Source organism: Ictidomys tridecemlineatus, chromosome 7 (genome assembly GCF_052094955.1).
Source record: "Ictidomys tridecemlineatus isolate mIctTri1 chromosome 7, mIctTri1.hap1, whole genome shotgun sequence".
NCBI classification, from domain to species: Eukaryota; Metazoa; Chordata; class Mammalia; order Rodentia; family Sciuridae; genus Ictidomys; species Ictidomys tridecemlineatus.
Genome location: NC_135483.1, coordinates 171,898,112 through 171,920,352, shown reverse-complemented (window position 1 = coordinate 171,920,352; position 22,241 = coordinate 171,898,112). Strand labels below are relative to the sequence as shown.

General features: G+C 37.6%; 1 protein-coding gene across 14 annotated transcripts in view; it reads right to left on the bottom strand.

Moving 5' to 3' along the window:
* Pikfyve (phosphoinositide kinase, FYVE-type zinc finger containing) overlaps positions 1-22,241 on the bottom strand; it is an 84,168-nt gene that overhangs the window by 25,847 nt on the left and 36,080 nt on the right. For all 14 annotated transcript variants that reach the window (XM_078017918.1, XM_078017917.1, XM_078017927.1 and 11 more), the window contains 11 exons: positions 21,788-21,847; positions 20,062-20,191; positions 19,461-19,641; positions 18,773-18,847; positions 16,743-16,850; positions 6,567-6,707; positions 5,821-5,947; positions 4,420-5,573; positions 2,812-2,912; positions 1,417-1,488; positions 571-742 (listed from right to left, as the gene is read on the bottom strand). In XM_078017918.1, the coding sequence (XP_077874044.1) occupies positions 571-742; positions 1,417-1,488; positions 2,812-2,912; positions 4,420-5,573; positions 5,821-5,947; positions 6,567-6,707; positions 16,743-16,850; positions 18,773-18,847; positions 19,461-19,641; positions 20,062-20,191; positions 21,788-21,847 (2,321 nt within the window). The remainder of the gene's footprint in view (positions 1-570; positions 743-1,416; positions 1,489-2,811; positions 2,913-4,419; positions 5,574-5,820; positions 5,948-6,566; positions 6,708-16,742; positions 16,851-18,772; positions 18,848-19,460; positions 19,642-20,061; positions 20,192-21,787; positions 21,848-22,241) is intronic.

Genomic DNA, 22,241 nt, shown 5'->3' with positions numbered 1-22,241 from the left:
TGCCAAATATTTGCCAGAGTTAGAAAAGTAAAGAAAGGCACATGAAAGAAATAAAACTCATATCTTTTTCAAGATTGTACATGAAAATCAGTAGGGTTCACTTTCAACACTGTCTCATTCATACCTCTTCAGAGAGAAATACTGATATAAGCTCAGATTTATTGTGCAAACATCCTGATATACTGCAATAATTAACTTTACAAATCTGTCTTATCCCCTAGATGAAAAGTATCTATTCTTTTTTCTTTCCTAGGACCTACCACAGTACCTCCTGACACACAGATGGTGCAAAATGAGTGGTTGCTGAATGAATAAATAAAATAATTAATAACTGTCAAGATACGGTCTCAATATATTTACTGAACAAAGCACCTGAATTTTACTTAATGACTGATATATTTCAGTAGTGAAATTGTCAAAAATGAACATTATTTTGAACATATAGCAAAGGAAGATAAAATAAGAGCCCAATTACAACCAATTTCAAAATAATATAGATTACCACCTCCCCAAAAAACTATACAAATAAAGAAATAAATGTCATATATTATAGTACCAAGGTATATTTACCTGTTTGCAGATTCTGCACCAGGAATACGTGAGAATTGTATGTTGATATCCAGGTACTGGAGAATCCAACTCCTTAAGGATTATCTGCACACAGCCTTGCCCATGGACAAAGCGCCGAATGTGATGCACCATAGGAGTATCGCAGAACATGCTAGGGCACTGATAAGAAGGCCTTTGACAAACAAAAGAGCCCTTCTCATATTAAGCATAAAACATAGAAGCCAAGAATAATGAATATTGGTTACTCAGAACCACTGTCAATAAAGAGCAGCATTCTTGCTAGAGTATTGATGACCAGTGAGCAAAGTTTACAGCACTCCTGCTGCTCTGAGCTGCAGCTGAACCCCTATCATCAACTACTGTGTAATGACAGGTTCCACTTGTTAAGTCATTTCTATTTGTCCAACGATTTCAAGATGATTCATTTTATCCATTAAAACCTAGACATTTTGGGGGACTGGTATTCCCTTTAAAGGGGGAATGGCAGAGATTAAATTACTTGCCTTTTGTCATGTAAGTGAGGAATGATAGCACTAAGATTTAAAATGAGGTCTAGCTAGCTGCCTCCAACACTTCCCTTGCCTGTCATTTGAATCACTATATGGACAAGACATTTGAAAAAGCCCTAGGGATGGCAAGGTTATTAGATTGATAAATATATGAGAAAAGTGCCGTATAAGACATCCCAATTTGAATATGAAGTAGATTACTTCTTTGCATGGCATGGTTTAATGTGGTGTTAAAGTGAGGACCATATAACACTTGACACCAAACTCATACTTATGTTTTAGGTTGAAATTCTGGTCTTCCAAAAGCCATAATGGACACAAGGAAATTAGCTCTTACCTGAAACAGTATCTCTCTAAAAATATTCCTAATGTAAGATCATTCTTCCCATAAAATTCCATTGTTACAATCCTAAAAAAAGAGATCACTTCTTAGAAACACAAGGACCACACAGCAAATACACTTCATGAGACCACACTTTCTGATTATAAAATGGGCTTATGATGAAGTATTAAAGGAGGTAATATTTGTCGTTATAGAACAGGTTTTACATCATCTTGTAAAACAAGTTTGGACTAGCAACACCATACCATCTTTTCCACTCCCAGTCCATTAGTACCTTATGAAATTATTTAATGAGGATGCATAAACTATAATATTAATTAAGTAAAACTGATCTGAGTTAGAAAGAGGTAAAAGTTTCCTTTACAAAACTTTACGCCTCCTAAACATAAAAAGAGGACTCTGTCATCTGCTCTCTAGTCCACACCTTTACTGAACATGGAGAACAGCAGCTCTTCTTACTAAGCATCCAACTGCTAACTTTTTATCTAATCTACAAATGCTCACAAACGAGAGAGTTAGGTTATATGCCTTTAAAAACCCACTTCTTATTCAAATTTTGACCTAAGGAGTCCCTTTTCTCCCAGACAAAATCCCTGTGGGCTTCCCCAACCCCCATCTGCCTACTGGACCTATACCACTGCTATACCACTTCCAGAATATCACTTCTGGAAGTAAGTGTTTTGTCATGGAAACAATACTGCAGAAAGTATAACTACATTCTTATAGTACTTTGTCTTGTTTTGTGTGTGGTACTAGGGATGGAACCCAGAGACTCACAAATATAAACACACACTCTACCACTGAGCTACAAGGTACATGTTAAACTAAAGGTAAACTATGTCATGTAAAGCTATATAGTCTATGTGAGGATCATGTGCCTATGATTTGAAACAATAATTTATAACATTATAAAATGTGTTTCTGTCAATCAACAGAGAATTAAGTTTTAGAATAAAACCCATTAATAAGGCAAAAGACTGGACTGTGGGTATAGCTCAATGGTAGAGCACTTGTTTAATATGTGCAAAGCCCTTGGGTTCAATCCCCAGCACCAAAAATAAAAACAATATAGCAAAAGGCTGATTGCTTTTATAAAAATGGTATCTAAAGAAAAACTTGCCTAACAGTTATCATCAAAATTCAACTTGTGTTGTCAACTTTCTTTCTATAAGTACAAATTTCTCTTCTATCCCTCACATTTTTTTCACTCTCAGGTTATTCTCATTTATTTCTTCCCATAAACAAATTACATATTTACAAATTTCAGAGTTTTGTCAACTTAGCTATGACCAGCAATACGCCATATACCTAAAAAAAGTGGTCTACATTTTTGTCAGTTGCTAGAATTCTGTTCTTAAGTGCAATAGTTTACAGGGAGAAGAATCCTACCAAGGACTGACACAGGCACTGGGAGCATTGCTGGACTGGGCAGATGAGCTGCTAAAAAGCACACACAGTCTTTGATGGTTAGCAGGATTCAGACAGTCCACCTGAAGGAGAAGGAACACATGAGCCACTGGAAGTCAGAATACATCGAATTCCACCTGCTTCTAACATACAATATATTCCACTCTATTGGTAAAGTCTCCTGTCATCACTGCAGGAGTTCTGCTGAGAATTTAATACTACAAGAAACTATAGTTAAGGAAGAAGAAAAGTTGATATTTGAAGAAAGACAATCTAAAAAGTCTAAATTAAAATATAAGAAGATACTAAATAGTTTGTTTTCTTAAACTCTTTCAAAACTATATTATTTGGGGAGAAAAATGAAAACTAAAATGTCCATATGAAAGTCTGATCTGATAACTGAATATAACATTAATCAGAGATGCCCAGAATTCTAAATTCTAAGGTATTTCCTCACCTGTATTTTATGCCTGTTTTTGATCTCTATGAGGTAGCAACTGCTATCTGTTGAAATTCAAATTTATGCTACAGAAATCCAAAAAGAAGTTCTTAAAATACACGAAGCCTCTGCGCATCTGAGAAGCCTTCCATCCCACCTCCCAAGCTCAGTGGTTTGTAGTTTAAAAACATGTCCATCCTCTTTGCTAGCTCTCTAAAATATCCACACACACAAATACCCTCATAAGTATGAACACACAGATGATTTTGTTTTATAAAAATTATAAAATGGGGCTTATAATTATAAAAATTATAAAATTATAAAATATATTAAAATACAACTTCCTTGTTAACACACAACAATATATCACAAAGCCAGATGTCATAGTGTCTGCCTATAGTCTTGGCAACTCAAGAAGCTGAGTCAGGAAAATTGTCAAATTCAAAATCAGTCTTAACAATTTAGCTAGACTATGTTGCAAAAAAAAAAAAAAATTTAAAGGTGGGGAGCTGAGGATTAGCTTGGTGATAGAACATCTTTAGGTACAATCACCATTACCACAAACACACACACCAAAAAAACCAAAAATGTATCACCGATTCTATCCATGTCATTAAATGCAATCCAAATCATTTAGTTGTTTTCACTACAAACAACTAAACACATTGCTTCAATAAATATCCTAGTACATATATTCTTACCAAATGCAAGCATCCTTATACAAACAGATTTAATTGGTTCTTCAGCAATAGATTATAAAAAGTAGGAAGACTGGGTCAAAGGCATATAAATGTACCCATACATTAAGATACCTCCCTATCACTTTCAAGAAATTTATAGAAGTGTATAGAAATTTATGCAAGTTGTTTTTTCCATACCCTCATTAATCGTGGATCTTTTTGCCAGTCTCACAAATAAAAAATTGTTTAACACCAATACTATTTAGCATTTCCTTGATAAGGAATGAATCTGAATGTCTTTTTTTATTAAGCAATTGCATTTTCTCATCTTAAAGTAGATTTCTTCATTAATTACTACCATTATTAGTAATGTGCCCATAAACAAATCTTTCTTTCTAGAAAACAAAAAGAAAAAGATCACTTTCATAGCTAGATAACAATGGAAAGTGTAAAGCCAGTGCCGTGGCTTACCTTTGTGGACCACAAAGCATCACCTGGAATCAGCCCTCTCTCTTCATCACTCTCAATTTTGCTTCCTGATTTGCCACTGGCAGTACCAGATGCATCCTTTGAGTGAGCAAAAGGGTCCGAATGTTTTGACTGAATTCTTCCTCCTCTGGCTCGATAATCAGCCAGCATTCTACCCAAGCTCTGGCTATCACCCAGATGCTCAGCAATCCTAGTGCTCACTAGCTCATGTGAGGGCAAGACTTGAATCGACTTGGCCTGAATACTTCCATTTATGCCCTGAAACCCAGAGAGATCCCTGAGCAGCTGTTTCTTCCTCCTGCTCTCCATTTCTTTGAATTCTTTATTGAGAAGAGGAGACCAGTAAATCTGCTCTGGAAAATAATCTCGAGTAGAGCATCTCATGCCCTTCTCAGTTAAAAGGAAAGGTTCCCGGAATGTGATTACTGGGGAGATACAAAGGATCACATCTTTTAACTCTTGTTTAAAGGCCAAAGAATAAGTCTTTCGTTTATCTTCAGAGGGGGTAACTTCCTCAGTAACATATAATCCAGTGTCATCCTGTAGAGGGTCTCTAAAGGTTCTCATCTGGCTTTTGGGATCTTGCTCATCTATTTGCTGCAAAATCTCTGGCTGTTGATTGCTGACAGCATCCTGTTCGTCCACATGAAGTGGCAACAATGATTCTGGTACCAAATGGAAAAGGGCACAGGGGACACCAGCTGGGCAAGCAGAGGTGGCATACTCTTGATGCTTCAAAGAGGCAACAGTCTGTGGAATACTTTTATTTTCCTGCTCACCCTTCTCAAACATAATCCTGGATTCCAGCAAAGTGTTATCATCAGAGGGCAGAAACTCAGGAGGGTAGTCAGGATCCCGGGGAAGGGAGGTTCTGCTATACTGCTCCTGCACAGCCCCATCTTCCTCCTGTCCCTCAATCAGAGAATGGAATGAAGGACTTTGCATTAATGTGGGAGGCATAGCAAATTCATCCATGAGGAAGGAGATTTCTAGTTGAGAATGATAGGCTACACAGATCATAAATATTAGGATCTCCTTGACTCGAGCCAGCTCATAATCAGAGCCTCCTCTGAGCTTGATTGTACAGCCTAAGTGCTGTGGGCAGCCTTCAAAAAACATCAGTGTTTTGGTTTGTTCTACAAATAAACAAACAAAAAGTTAAGAAGGTTTAGGTGATAATCCAGAAGTCCCAACAGAATTAATTCACTACCTTAATGTCTTAAAAACAAAAACCACCCTTCCAAGAATAAGACTACAGTTGCCTACACTCACTTAACCACTACTGCTTGATATTTCCTACTAACTAAATGCTGCAGTACTAAGGAGTTCATTAAATCTCTGAAATCCCCAATCTCAAGTGAATCTATGCCAAAGATCACTCACCATTAGGCAACTGAAATATCTGCATATAAAATTTGTGACAAGTGCCCAAGTGTGGTTTTGTGAGTAGCTGGTCCATTGACATCACTAAATCACCCTGGGTCATCCGACTGATTCGTTCTAAAACTTGCTACAAGAGAAAAACACTGTATTACAAAATTAGAAAAAAATAAAAACCTTAGTGAATTTAACCTGGAAAAGTAATGGGGATGTGAACCTCATAGTGAATTTCCTTAATTTTAATAATTAAAATCAGTTTTTTATTCTAGAATTCAAAGCAAATGAACATTATAAACAATAGTCAGAGTTAAGTCTACACTGAGTTGCTAAGTAATTAAAACATGCCCACTAAAATACAATACCCATACTAATAATATTATCAAAATGCATTTGAGTATCATGCATTATCACAAGCTACTGTGGAGGAAAAGAAAGAAAAACTCCCTAGAATTGGCCTCTATTCTGCAGAGGGTAATCTTTTCAAAGGAGAGAACATTTTTACTGCTGTACAATTCCCCCAAACAAAATAAAGGACCAACAAATACTTGCTAATTAAACTTTTAGTAAGTGTCATATAATCAAGCAGATTTTCTTCTAATCTGAGATTCTTCAGTCTTAGTAATGAAATACCTACCATGTCTTCTACGGTGCAGCAAAGAAATAAAGATAACTGTAGACCTACCATGCACAAATATAAAGTGAAAAGCTATGGATTTAAGTGACATAAAAATGAAAAAATAAGAACTCACTGACTTTACGTTAATGACCAAAGTAATGCCATGTTCCAGTAACATGTCCTGGGCAATCCGAGACACAGTTTTCTCAACCAGAACTAATGTAGGTCGAACATCAACTATTCGCTGGACATAATTCTTCAAGAATTCCCTTTCCTAAGTAAGATAAATCAGAAATATTATGCCTGTTACAATTCAAGATCTGGACATATTAAAATATCAGGATAATTTGACAATTAAAATTGCTTTAAACCTAAATATTTTTATTCCACAAATAAATCTATAACCAAATTAATTCAAACAACCAAGAATTTCATTAATCATTCTGAACTATATTATTTGTGCTGAAAAAAAATTAGGAGAAACTACCATCTCTAACTAATTTTACTTTGAAAGATTTTTAGTCCATCATTATCCATAAGTACTAATACATTTAATTAGCTCTCAGAGTTTAAAAAAAACTACAGCAAGACCAACCAAACTCTAACCTCACAGCTCCCACTTACTGAATTTTTTTAATACGATTATAATCCTCTTTTTTGAAACCAACAAAAGTCACCCTTTTTCTAGATATCAGAATAAATGACTCGCAAACAGACGCTATTTCAGCTACTTTCCTAATTCCAATCTCCCAACTGATCATATTCCACCCTGAATAGCTACAGAGATCTAAAACTAATGCTTAATATGATTTAATAACAAACGTTTGATTTCAAAGCAAATGAACATTGAAAACAACAACCAGAATTAAGACAAAACAATTCATTAACTACTTCATAAAACTTCTGGGCTCCAGATGGCAGACAACTGAAACTGAGCAAGCTTGCCACTCCTATTCCATATGTCCAAAGTATTTTCTGAGCAAGACTATAATAATGTTCACAGCGACCAAAAATGCAAGAGCTTATTGTTTATTCCCTTTAATGAACCTGCCTGTTAGGAGGTATGGTCCTTTTAGCCTTATACCTCATACAATTTAAGATCAGGATATATTAAAATATTAGGACACCTAAATGGTTTTTATCACAATAAATCAGTAACCAAATTAATTCACACCCAATCAAGAATTTCATTCATCATTCTGAACCATCGATTATGCTTAAAAGAATTTCAGGAGAAATTCCATTATTGTATATATTTTCAAAATCTCCCATTATTAACAAAATGGAATGTCTTTTGTGAAATGTATTAATTTTCTATTCTGCTTATTAATTTATAATTTAATAGCATTTAATGTTATTTATGAAGCTCCAATAAAGCATAATTAAAATAAGTTGATTTTTCAAAAATATTTTGCCTCTCCTACAGGAATGACAAATAAATTTCCTATTCACCTGCTGAGGGCCATTGCCAAGTAGGAATGACGCATCGAAATTTCCTTGCCACCGTACCCCATGTTGCTTAGAGGAAGGACTCGTGGAAATGGACTTCCTTGGACATTCGCTGTGACATTGCATGTATGTTTGAGAAAGGTGACCCTGCTGGAGGACCAGGGTGGATCCAGGTTTAGGGTGTATCCTGCAGGTTTTAGGAAGTATCCCGCTCCTTGGTTTAGGGCGTTCCCGATTTAGGACAATCTGGGTTTAGGGCAGTTCCAGGTTTAAGGTTATTCCTGCTGGGAATAGGGCATATCCAGCTGCCTGAGTTCCCATTGAGTTCTTGTGGAATTCAGAACGTTTTTTGGGATTAAAAGCCTGGTGGAGTACGTGAATTTTTCGGGCAGAACCTGAATTTCCCAGAATGTGTTTGTAGAGGGCCAGTGTGAGTTCAGGAATAAAGAATTGCTATTTGAATCTACAAAGCTGTGAGTAGCTGGTGATTTTGTGCCCAGCCAAGACTGCGGTATTCACCCAACTCCAATCAACTACTGTAAGTGTACCTGAAACAGCATTTAAAAGGGGGGTCTGATCCAAGCTCAGCTAGAAAAGAGTAAGAAGAGGTAGACACAAAGGGGAACATAGCAAACCATCAGACCTAGTGTGTTTGGCCTTGCAAAGACAATATAATATCACAGCCTAATTATCTTCTTGCCCTTGTATGTTCCTTTTTCTGACTATCTACCTTTAGGCTTCTTTGATTACTAATTTCATTACTGGAATTGAGAGGGAGGAAGGAGGGGAAAAAAAATCATATCAGCTGGTACTTTCTATCCATCAATTCCAAACTGAAATGTTAGAGGTATCATTAAACTATGTTTAAAAGCATTGATGAAAAGATAAGACACTTTCTGTTATCTGAATCAACCCATGTTTCTTAACTACATATTTGTCCAGAGCTCACCTCTCTAACATGAAAAGACTTTAGTTTGTTAACAGGACTGAAAGAATGGAGTACTAACAAAACAGATGAAGTATAAAATTTTTATAGAAGGGAGGGAAGATGGCGGCGAAAGGAGTGAATCACCCCAGTGCGCCACGTCACTGAGCGGGAGAAAGACGAGGTGAAACGGCTGAAGGCTATCTTGTTGGGAATTTCCAGTGAAATTGAGGTGCTCCAGAATCTAGTGGACAGACTTCCATCTCGCGAGGTTCGGCTACGGGAACTCGATTTCTCTGCACGGAGGGTTGCATAGCCTGATCGGCGATCACCCCACGGCTGGGGTCTGCGGCGCGCGCTGGGAAGCGGCGAGGTGCCGAAGCGGGGGTGCAGCGATACGGATTCAGGGGGCTCCCACCAGTGGTACAATGGCAGCGCTTAATGCTGAGTTCCGGCTTTGAGACAGAGGAGAGAAGCGGTCCAGTTCGGTTCCCAACACAGGTCAGACCACGGAGGAGGTCAGCAGCCGCCATCTTGGAGAGATGATGTAATCATCCCTGTTTTCTACTGATCTCATCTCATTCAGCTACGGAACAGGTGATTTCAGGCTGGTATTTGCCTGTGTCTCGCAGACAAATTGCTCAGGCTCGGGACTGGTGAACCTGTGGAGAATACTCCTGGTGGCTCGTTCCTGGCAAGGTGTGCGCCGGGCTCTGAGTGGCCGGATTCTGGTTCCCGGGGCTAACTTGGCCCAGGGCTGGGGAACCTGCGGAGACTGCCTGTGGAGGAGCGTGCGCTGAGCTTGGGGCGACTGGGTTCTGACTCCTGGAACAGTTTTGGCCTGGGGCTAGGGAACCCATGGGGGTCGCTCCTTGGAGCCAGCTCCCAGCGGAGAGTGCATCGGGATCGGAGAGACCGGGTTCTGGCTCCCGAAGCTGCTTTGGCCCAGGGCTGGGGAACCGGCGGTGACTGCTTCTCGGTCCGGATCCTGCTGGGTGCCGTGAGGGCCGGGGGGGGGCAGAGTGGAGCTGCCGCCTGCGCCCAGAGCAGGCCAAGTGACCCTACGGCGTGGTATCACGACACCCCAACTGCAGCTGGGGCCGAAGAGAGTAGCTGCCCACGCCTAGAATAGGACCAGCGACCCCACGGCGCGGTAGCCAAGTAACTTCATTTGGAGTGGAAGCTGTGCAGAGCTGCCGTCTGAGCCTGCAGGGTAGGCAGACCTGCGACCCACTGGCAAGACAGGCCCGGTAGCCTGCCAGCGTGGTGGACACACAGCACCGAAGCAGTCACGTCACTCTGGTTGGAGTGGGGGTGGAGCAGGGCCGCCGCCCGGGTCCAGAGGGGGCTCAGCGACCCGTTGGAGAGGTAGTCAGGTACCCCCATTGGGAGTGGGGGCTGTGCAGAACTGTGACCCACTGGCCTAGAGGCCTGCCAGCGTGGTAGACACGTCACACCAATTGGAGTGTGGACCGAGCAGAGCCGCCACCCACATCCGGATCAGGACCAACGACCCCAGGGCGTGGTAGTTACGTCACCACAATTGGAGTGGGGGCAGAGCAGAGCCGCCACCCGCGCCCACAGGGGGGGCAGACCTGCGAGTGAACAGCGTGGTAAACAGACCACCCTAATTAGAGGAGGAGCACAGGCACTACCCACCCTGCAAAGGAGACTTCCTAACTATACAAGAGCAATATAAATAAATAGGGGGTAAATTTCAAAAACACAACAGTTTCACCAAGCAGAAAGAAACGCGAGCAGTATGAAAAGACAAGGAAAGAAAGGACCACAAGCAATGCAGGTCAACTCAACTTTAGAAGAGGTAATAGCTGCAACAGATGGAATGTCAGATAAAGAGTTCAGGATATACATGCTTCAGATGATCTGGAGTCTCAAGGAAGACATGAGACAGCAAAATCAGACAATGAAAGATCACATTGACAAGGAACCACATAAACAAATCCAGGAAGTAAAAGATCAATTTCACAGGGAGATAGAGGTAATAAAAAACAAACAAATAGAAATCCTAGAAATGCAGGAAGCAATAAACCAACTTAAAAACTCAATTGAGAATACTACCAGCAGAGTAGATCACTTAGAAGATAGAACATCAGACAATGAAGACAAAGTATTTCAACTTGAAAAGAACATAGACAGCTCAGCAAGTCTGCTAAGAAACCATGAGCAGAACATCCAGGAATTATGGGATAATATTAAAAGACCAAACTTAAGAGTCATTGGGATACAAGAAGGCACAGAGCTCCAAACCAAAGGAATAAACAATCTATTCAGTGAAATAATACGAGAAAACTTCCCAGACTTGAAGAATGAGACAGAATCCCAAATCCTAGAAGCCTACAGGACGCCAAATGTGCAAAATCATAAGAGATCCACACCTAAACACATTATAATGAAGATGTCCAACATACAGAATAAGGAGAGAATTTTAAAAGCTACAAGAGAAAGGAAGCAGATTACATTTAGGGGTAAACCAATCAGGATAACAGCTGATCTCTCAACACAGACTCTGAAAGCTAGAAGATCCTGGAATAACATATTTCAAACACTGAAAGAAAATGGGTTCCAACCAAGAATTGTGTATCCGGCGAAAATAAGCTTCAGGATGGAAGATGAAATTAAAACCTTCCACGATAAACAAAAGTTAAAAGAATTCGCAGCTAGAAAACCATCTCTTCAAAAAATCCTTGGCAAAACATTATAAGAAGAGGAAATGGAAAATAACATTGAAAACCAACAGTGGGAGGTAGGACAGTAAAGGAGGGAAAGTAATCAAAGAGGAAAACAAATCAGGTTTAGTAACATTAATAAACAAATATGGCTGGAAGAACAAACCATATCTCAATAATAACCCTAAATGTTAATGGCTTAAACTCACCAATTAAGAGACACAGGCTAGGAGAATGGATCACAAAACAAGACCCAACAATATGCTGCCTACAGGAGACGCATCTGATAGGAAAAGATATACATAGACTGAAGGTAAAAGGTTGGGAAAAATCATATCACTCATATGGACTGCAGAAACAAGCAGGAGTGTCCATACTCATATCTAATAAAATAGATTTCAAGCCAAAGTTAATCAAAAAGGATAAAGAAGGACACTTCATACTGCTCAAGGGAACCATACACCAACAAGACATAACAATCATAAATATATATGCCCCAAATAATGGTGCAGCTATGTTCATCAAGCAAACTCGATTCTCAAGTTCAAGAGTCTAATAGACCACCATACAATTATCATGGGAGACTTCAACACACCTCTCTCACCACTGGACAGATCTTCCAAACAAAAGTTAAATAAGGAAACTATAGAACTCAATAACACAATTAACAACCTAGACTTAATTGACATATATAGACTATACCACCCAACATCAAGTAGTTACACTTTTTTCTGAGCAGCACATGGAAGCTTCTCAAAAATAGACCATATATTATGTCACAGGGCAACTCTTAGACAATATAAAGGAGTAGAGATAATACCATGCATCTTATCTGATCATAATGGAATGAAACTGAAAATCAATGATAAAAGAAGGAAGGAAAAATCAAGCATCACTTGGAGAATGAACAATACGTTACTGAATGATCAATGGGTTTTAGAAGACATCAAGGAGGAAATTAAAAACTTCTTAGAGTTAAATGAAAACACAGATACAACATATCGGAATCTATGGGACACATTGAAAGCAGTTCTAAGAGGAAATTTGATTGCTTGGAGTTTATTCCTTAAAAAAAGAAAAAACCAACAAATAAATGATCTCATACTTCATCTCAAAATCCTAGAAAAAGAAGAGCAAAACAACAGCAAAAGAAGTAGAAGGCAAGAAATAATTAAAATCAGAGCTGAAATTAATGAAATCGAAACAAAAGAAACAATTGAAAAAATTGACAAAACTAAAAGTTGGTTCTTTGAAAAAATAAATAAAATCGACAGACCCTTAGCCATGCTAACGAAGAGAAGAAGAGAGAGAACCCAAATTACTAGCATACGGGATGAAAAAGGCAATATCACAACAGACACTTCAGAAATACAGAAGATAATCAGAAATTATTTTGAATCCTTATACTCCAATAAAATAGAAGATAGTGAAGGCATAGATAAATTTCTTAAGTCTTATGATCTGCACAGATTGAGTCAGGAGGATATAGACAACCTAAACAGACCAATAACAATAGAGGAAATAGAAGAAACCATCAAAAGACTACCAACTAAGAAAAGCCCAGGACCGGATGGGTATACAGCAGAGTTTTACAAAACCTTTAAAGAGGAACTAACACCAATACTTTTCAAGCTATTTCAGGAAATAGAAAAAGAGGGAGAACTTCCAAATACATTCTACGAGGCCAACATCACCCTGATGCCTAAACCAGACAAAGATACTTCAAAGAAAGAAAACTACAGACCAATATCTCTAATGAACCTAGACGCAAAAATCCTCAATAAAATTCTGGCGAATCGGATTCAAAAACATATCAAAAAAATTATACACCATGATCAAGTAGGATTCATCCCTGGGATGCAAGGCTGGTTCAATATACGGAAATCAATAAATGTTATTCACCACATCAATAGACTTAAAAATAAGAATCATATGATCATCTTGATAGATGCAGAAAAAGCATTGACAAAGTATAGCATCCCTTTATGTTCAAAACTCTAGAAAAATTAGGGATAACAGGATCATACCTCAACATTGTAAAAGCAATCTATGATAAGCCACAAGCCAGCATCATTCTGAATGGAGAAAAATTGAAGGCATTCCCTCTAAGATCTGGTACAAGACAGGGATGCCCTCTCTCACCACTTCTGTTCAACATAGTCCTCGAAACACTGGCCAGAGCAATTAGACAGACGAAAGAAATTAAAGGCATAAAAATAGGAAAAGAAGAACTTAAATTATCACTATTTGCAGATGACATGATTCTATACCTAGCAGACCCAAAAGGGTCTACAAAGAAACTATTAGAGCTAATAAATGAATTCAGCAAAGTGGCAGGATATAAGATCAACACGCATAAATCAAATGCATTCCTGTATATCAGCGACAAATCCTCTGAAATGGAAATGAGGACAACTACTCCATTCACAATATCCCCCCAAAAAATAAAATACTTGGGAATTAACCTAATAAAAGAGGTGAAAGACTTATACAATGAAAACTACAAAACCCTAAAGAGAGAGATAGAAGAAGACCTTAGAAGATGGAAAAATATACCTTGTTCATGGATAGGCAGAATTAACATCATCAAAATGGCGATATTACCAAAAGTTCTCTATAAGTTCAATGCAATGCCAATCAAAATCCCTACGGCATTTCTTGTAGAAATAGATAAACAATCATGAAATTCATATGGAATAATAAAAGACCCAGAATAGCAAAAACAATGCTAAGCAGGAAGTGTGAATCAGGCGTTATAGCGATACCAGACTTCAAACTATACTACAGAGCAATAGTAACAAAAACAGCATGGTACTGGTACCAAAACAGGCGGGTGGACCAATAGTACAGAATAGAGGACACAGTAACCAATCCACAAAACTACAACTATCTTATATTTGATAAAGGGGCTAAAAGCATGCAATGGAGGAAGGATAGCATCTTCAACAAATGGTGCTGGGAAAATTGGAAATCCATATGCAACAAAATGAAATTGAATCCCTTTCTCTCGCCAGCCACAAAAGTTAACTCAAAATGGATCAAGGAGCTAGATATCAAACCAGAGACACTGCGTCTGATAGAAGAAAAAGTTGGTTCCGATCTACATATTGTGGGGTCGGGGTCCAAATTCCTTAATAGGACTCCCATAGCCCAAGAGTTAACAACAAGAATAAACAAATGGGACTTACTTAAACTAAAAAGTTTTTTCTCAGCAAGAGAAACAATAAAAGAGGTAAATAGAGAGCCTACATCCTGGGAAAAAATTTTTACCCCCCACACATCAGATAGAGCTCTAATATCCAGAATGTACAAAGAACTCAAAAAATTAAACAATAAGATAACAAATAATCCAATCAAAAAATGGGCCAAGGACCTGACATTAGCAATCAGAGAAATGCAAATCAAAACCACCCTAAGATACCATCTCACTCCAGTAAGATTGGCAGCCATTATGAAGTCAAACAACAATAAGTGTTGGCGAGGATGTGGGGAAAAGGGTACACTTGTACACTGCTGGTGGGACTGCAAAATGGTGAGGCCAATTTGGAAAGCAGTATGGAGATTCCTGGGAAAGCTGGGAATGGATCCACCATTTGACCCAGCTATCGCCCTTCTTGGACTATTCCCTGAGGACCTTAAAAGAGCGCACTATAGGGATACGGCCACATCAATGATTATAGCGGCACAATTCACAATAGCTAGACTGTGGAACCAACCTAGATGCCCTTCAATAGATGAATGGATAAAAAAAATGTGGCATCTATATACAATGGAGTATTATGCAGCACTAAGAAATGACAAAATCATAGAATTTGCAGGGAAATGGATGGCATTAGAGCAGATTATGCTAAGTGAAGCTGGCCAAGCCCTAAAAACAAATGCCAAATGTCTTCTTTGATATAAAGAGAGCAACTAAGAACAGAACAGGAAGGAGAGCATGAGGAAAAGACTAACAGTAAACAAAGACGAATGGGGGGAGAGAAAGGGAGAGAGAAGGGAAAGGATATGCAAATGGTAGAAGACCTTCAATGATACACAAAAGTATAAGAGGTTATGATGGTCAAGGGGGAGGGGGAATAAAAGAATGAGAATTGAACAACAGCAGAGGAGGCAGAGAGGGAAGGTGGGAGGGGAGGGGAGGGGGAATAGTAGGGGATAGGAAAGGTAGCAGATTACAACAGTCACTAATATGCCATTAGGTAAAAATGTGAGTATGTTACAGATGTGATTCTGCTATCTGTATTTGGGGTAGAAATGGGAGTTCAAAACCCAATGGAGTCAAATGTATGAAAGATGATTTATCAAGAGCTCTGTAATGTTTGGAACAATCAATTAAAAAAAAAAAAAGCTTTTCCTATGTTTCTTGAATTGAATATAAATGTTTCCCTGTAGTATTATATTTACATTGGTAAAAACTTTCCATTTTGAATGACCACAAACTACAATAGTATTTATGGGAGAAAAGAGTTGGGGCAGAAGACTTAAAACCTATGCAACAGCAATAACAAAATCACTAATTGGAACCATAACAGAGAACTTGGAAAGACCAGGTACACTGTTCAGCATGGCTGGAGGCTGCCTCAAGAGAAATTTTAAATGCACAAAACTATAGCAGTACAAATGGAAATGGAGCTCAGAGCAGCAGAGCTACCAAGAAGCCACCCAGAGCTGGAAGGTGCACCTTGCTGGGGAGAGAGTCCTGCCAACAGATGCTCACTTTCAATTTCTTAAAATAGAGCTGAGAGACTTCTTGTTTTTGTGGCAGCCAAAATGAGGGCTATAATCTGACTCCGCTATTCTGGAACCCCATATTTAGGAACAGCCCCAGAATCAGCAGCTTCCAACTGACACTATTCCCCAAGTTTCTAACTACGTACAAGCTATGTTCTAGAAATGTGTTTTAGTAAAAGTGACTGTATTACAAACTGGAAAGTCTTTTAGAGATCTGAAAAGTTGGTGAAACTCTCTCAGTAAATCAATGGTCCAGGGCAAGCAATATTTGGATTTTCATTTTTTCTTCCATAAATTCCCAGTCATGTACATTTCCCTTTAACATTCTGAATCTTTAAAAATAATGAGTGACAAAGATTTTGGTAAGCTATTTATAAAGTTTAATTCATAGAAGTGTCTTCTATAACTAAATTTTAAATAAAACAAGAGCAACAAGTTTCCTTTCAAAATAATTGAGATAAACATCATTGTACATAGCCATTCCTTCAAATTACCACTTTCAGTAGTGAGTGCTTACCTGAAGCACAATAGGATCAATGCAAGTAAACTTAGTTTCTTCTCTGTAGAGATACTCAATGGAACACTTTAACAGAAGAATCTTGGGGTTTTTAATACAAGAATTCATCTAGAAAAAAAGAACAGACTGTTAAAGCTGTTAAAGGTTTGCACTTTACAGACCTTCTTTAATAATTAAGTTCACATGGTTCCTAATTCCCGATAATTTAAAATATCTCATTATATCAGTATTAATTTAATTCTTCTGGGTTATTCTTTCATTTTTTTAAAAACAAGTAATCTTTTCTGATCAATGAAAAATTCTTAAAAAAAATTTACTCTTTTGAAACACTAATTGAATCCATTCCTCTATAATCTAGCTTTTTCCCCCTAATGTTGTAAGAAGAGGTAGGAATGGGTCTTACAGATAGGCTATCTTAAAAACTCAGAGAGCAGCAAATTTGAAAGCATATTTAATTCAAGATAGAAAAGGAAGAAAAGAATTAAAATGCCTCCTGAACATTTATACTGAAATAAATTTCTAAACAATCACGAGTTGGCAAACTGAACTGGGTAACATGAAGTTCATAGAGAAAGTCTTCAAGCATGTCCAAAAACAGAGTCTGGCCAATCTTGCAACTAAAGTCACAGGCAAAAGGGACTGAGTTCTCTAATCAAGATTTCAGACTAACCCATCTTAGAGACCCCAAACAGTACTGAGAACAGTGACTCACTAGCTGGGGAACTATATTCAAGGTTCTTTTAGCAAATTAAAGATTCTCTAAATATGGTCAGTAGGACAAGTTGGTCACTCATGCATACATTTCTACCACAGTTACACATGGTTTTCTTCAGTTCCTGAAAACAGCATGACACACTGACCTCTTAATTCAATAACAACCACCAAAACACCCCACTTAATCTGATTTAAAGCACTACTTTAAAAGGTAATGTGCCGCTTTAATAAGTGTCTATATGTAAATACTAACTTTGGACCACTGCTGAAAAATTATACTGAATTCAGGCAACTTTTACTTATCTTTGAGCACTAACAATTCTCTAGAGGTAAAATGCCTTACAGTTGAAGCCCTCTGTATCTACAAGGTCCACATCCATGGATTCAACCAATCATAGACAGAAAATATTCATGGGCAGGAGGACTGTACCTAACTAAATATGCAGATTTTTTTTCTTGTCACTATTCCCTAAATATACAGTACAGCAACTATTAATCTAGTGTTTACATTGTACTAGCTATTATAAGTAATACAGAGATAATTCAAAGTATGCAAATACTACACCATTTTATATGAGAGGTTTGAGTACCCTCAGATTTTAGTATCCCTAGGGAAACCTGAAACCTTCCTCTATGGAAGCCTGAGCCTCCTTCTTCCATCTGGTGAATGCCTATTATCCAAATTCCAGTTCATTCATCAACAGCTCTGGGGGACTGTTATGGTTTGGATACGAGGTGTCCCCCAAAAGATCACATGTGAGACAATGCAAGAAGGTTTGGAGGAGATATGATTGGGTTATAACATTAAACTAATCAGTGAATTAATCCCTAATGGGATTAACTGAATGGTGGCTAGAGGCAGATGGGATATGGCTGGAGGAACTGGAGTCACACTGGGGGTGTAACTATGGGTTATATATTTGTATATTGCAAATGGATTCTCTCTCTGATTCCTGATCAAATCATGAGCTGTTTCCCTCTGCCACACTCTTATGCCATGATGTCCTGCCTCACCTGGAGCGGCCCCCTCCCAGGAATGGAGCAGTCTTCTATGGACTAAGACCTCTGAAATTGAGAGCCCTAAAATAAACTTTTCCTCCTCTACAGTTGTTCTAGTTGGGTCCTTTAGTCAGAGCAGCGAAAAGGCTGACTAAAACAGGGACCTTCCAAGAAACCTCCAAACTTTCACCCCTGTGACAAACATTACTAGTTGCCCCTCAATGTCTTATTCTTTTTTTCCATGTTTCAGAAAGACTAGTTAACAGAGCACAGAGCCACAGTTCACTGAATTTCACTGTTGAACTAAATCACATTACCTTTTTATGTGCAATGTTCTTGGTACAAACAAAGCCATTGACAACCACAGAATCAAATTTCTTTCCACCTGGGATCTGATGGAATAATTAAAATTAAAAAAAAAACAATAAAATTAAGTGATAAATCCTTAGTATCCAGCCAGATGGTGCTAACATTTTCTACTATACATCCAAATAAAGACAAGAAATTCCAGGATATAAATCTTCCTATCAACCAATGATTAATGGCATCTCAGCATGATTATCATCCTACTCCCAATTTTCTTATACTCACTGATTGAATAAATTAGTTGCTTTGGCAATTAAAACTATTATTTTAAATATCATAGTAAAAAATACAAAGTATTCCATTACTATCTAATTAAATTAATTACCCACTGTTTTCCTCAGAATGGTGACAGTAATCTGAAACAAGATTTTCTCATAACTGATTTCTTAAGAAGAGGAAGCAAGAAAGGAGAAACTATTTTGGGGGATTATCCACCCAACTCACACCTTCTGTCCACCTCTCACTTCCTCTGAGTGGCCCTCATGACCCCTAAGTGCACTGCTAACAGAGCAGACACCAAACTTCCCACACTCAGCAACCCTCAGGGTAATGACTCTTTTTACATTTCCATTAAGTCACAAATGCTACCAGGCCTGCCTCACTGATTCCTAGCATAGGCAGAGTATTAGCAGAGCTCACCTTTTTAATGTGTACAAATTGACGAATATCCATATCATCATCCTGGTTCTTGACATCAGGTCGCACTGTCTGAACAACCTGGCAGACCAGTGACACGATGATGTCCCTCCAAGATGGTGACAATGAGTCACTATGGAGCAACTGCTGGAGTAGTGCCATCATGTGGTTATGATTAGCTGAACTATGAAAATGTCAGAAGAAAGAAGTGTGCATAGTTAATATAACCAAACACATAATTCTAAAGATACAAGCAGTCTACAACAGAATAAACATTTCAATTACACCTCACAGATGAATCTTCTCGGTCAATTTATATTTTCTCGGTGTATCTGTACCTTAATGATTTTGTATATAAATAAAATCTGTGAATAAATCCAACTAACATTCCCCATTAATTTGCTAAAATGAAATTTCACTACATAAATTCAAATGTGAACAGACAAGTCCCTTTTTAATAAGATATTTCATCAGAAATCAGAATAGGCTTTATTTTCTAAGTAATCTTTGTATTTTTTGCTTTATAAGGAAGAGGAACTACACATATGCCTAAGTCATTGAAAATAAAAACGGACATTTAAAATTTAAAAGCTCTCTGCCTTACAGCAATCTCTCCATAGCTTGTTTTTCCCCATTCTCCTCCCTTAGGAGCTCCAGGTTGTTATGATGCCAGCCCAAAGGTGTGAAAGGCAACTCTTTGGATTTTTCCTCCACCCGACGATTAAATAAGGATTCTAAGTAAATATAAAATATGAAGTCAGTATTTTATTGCCATGTTTTATGCCATCTACTCACATATTTAGAAATTACCAACTTTTCTTTTGAAATTTTTTTAAGTTAGCCAATATAAAATACAGGTATGAAAGGGCAAAGATGTAAAATAAATACATAAATTATATAAAATATATATAATAATAAACATATGTACATATATAAATACATTAAAAATATAGAAGCAGAGATTGACAGTGTATAGCTCAGTGGTAGAGCACGTGTCTAGCATGTGCAAGACCCCGGGTTTGATTCCCAGCACCACAAAAGAGAGAGAGAGAGTTGTGTATGCTAATTTCCCCTACAAAATTACAAACTGACTGCGAATGCAGTCTGAATGCTGGCAGAATAATATATAATAGTGGGGGTACTGAACTTTCAAGAAAGAAGCTCAACTCAGATATCCCAAAACAGAAGGTGACAATGTAGAAATCTATACAGACAATCCTTTATGGTGTTTCTTTTTCAATATTAGCAGAGACTTTTAAAGAAACTTGTTAACAAGATAGACCTGAAAATAAACTACAAAGAAATATTAAAACATGATACATAGTAAATTATACAAAGTTTTATAAAATCACTGAAATATTTTAAAGGGTAAAAATGAATCAAGACAAATTCAACAGATAATAAATGTTTTGCAGAAAAGATGATTACTCTAAATAACTGAAGTGACTAAATAAATGGAAAGAAAGGAGATAGGTAATGCTTAGAAAAATCCTCTAATCCTTTCCCTTTTAAAGCATACCAATCTAGCAAAAAACTTCCACTAAACAGTCCAACAGTCATTACATAAAGTATGTGTGCATGATGTGGGAGGTACAAGACCTGCACATTTCAATCATATAAACTGCCAGTCTATAAACTTGAACCAGATGCTTAGAAGTGAATTTAGAAGGATTGCCAAGTGATCAGTTCCCTTGCACTAACTTGCCCTACCTTCTCTTTTATCCCAAACTCCAGAAGCCAAAAAGACACTGGGAAGGGAACTTCTCCCATATTCAAGACCTAAACTAAGAAGTATTGTGAACTAACTGGGTATGTTCTTACTTTACAGTAAGCTAAATAAGGAATGGGTAATAATAGGCTTATATTTTCTATATTCCTGTTCTCCCCAAGAAACTGATCAGCAAAATTAGTTCTTTAGCCTCTTTTGTCTATTTCTTTTCCCAACTCTACATGGGAAAGCAGCATCCTCAAATGGATGAAATCTGCCTATAGGCTTTTTGATAAAGCTAACAATCCCTGATGATATGTATATCAATATTTAATACTGTATTCATGATATAAGACACTATCCATGCCTTTAAAAGAATAAAATTCAAATTCTTTTTAAAAGTTTTTAAACAATTACTTTTCAGATCCTTCTCTCAAACCAAATCTAAATTTATATTCTTGTCTTTCAACATTCTCAAAGCCATTATACACATTAAAACTGTGTTAGTAGTACTAATCAAACATATTTTCAGTACTTCTCTGTCAGTCAATGTGCTAAGCCCTAAGGATACCCTCCTGAGCAAAAGAAACACCATCACATGGACAGTTGTTGATAAAATTACCTTTGATGAAGGCGTCACTTATTGAGAGCTGTTGTCCTCCAGTGTCAGAAATCAAATACTCTGCATACGAAGGAGAGAACAGAGAGGAAGGAAAGACATATGACTATAATGGGCCGGCATAATTATACAGAGAGCACACCCACACACAACAATGTATTACTCATATAAAACCCATCACTGCTTTGTGAACTCAAGAAAGCTTCAGACTAAAATTTTTTTTATACTTGCACTTCATACTAAACTTAATAACTCAATAGAACAATGAAACAGTTCACCTCAGTTCAAATGTCAGATCATTTTTAACATCATTTTTCCAAATAGTAAATTTCAGATACCAAAACTGAAAGTTTATGAAAACTAAAATCTTTAGTAATTTGCATAAGCCTAAAATATTACATTGCTTTTCTCATATATAACTGTATTTTAATACATAATGACTTTGTCTATATACAAG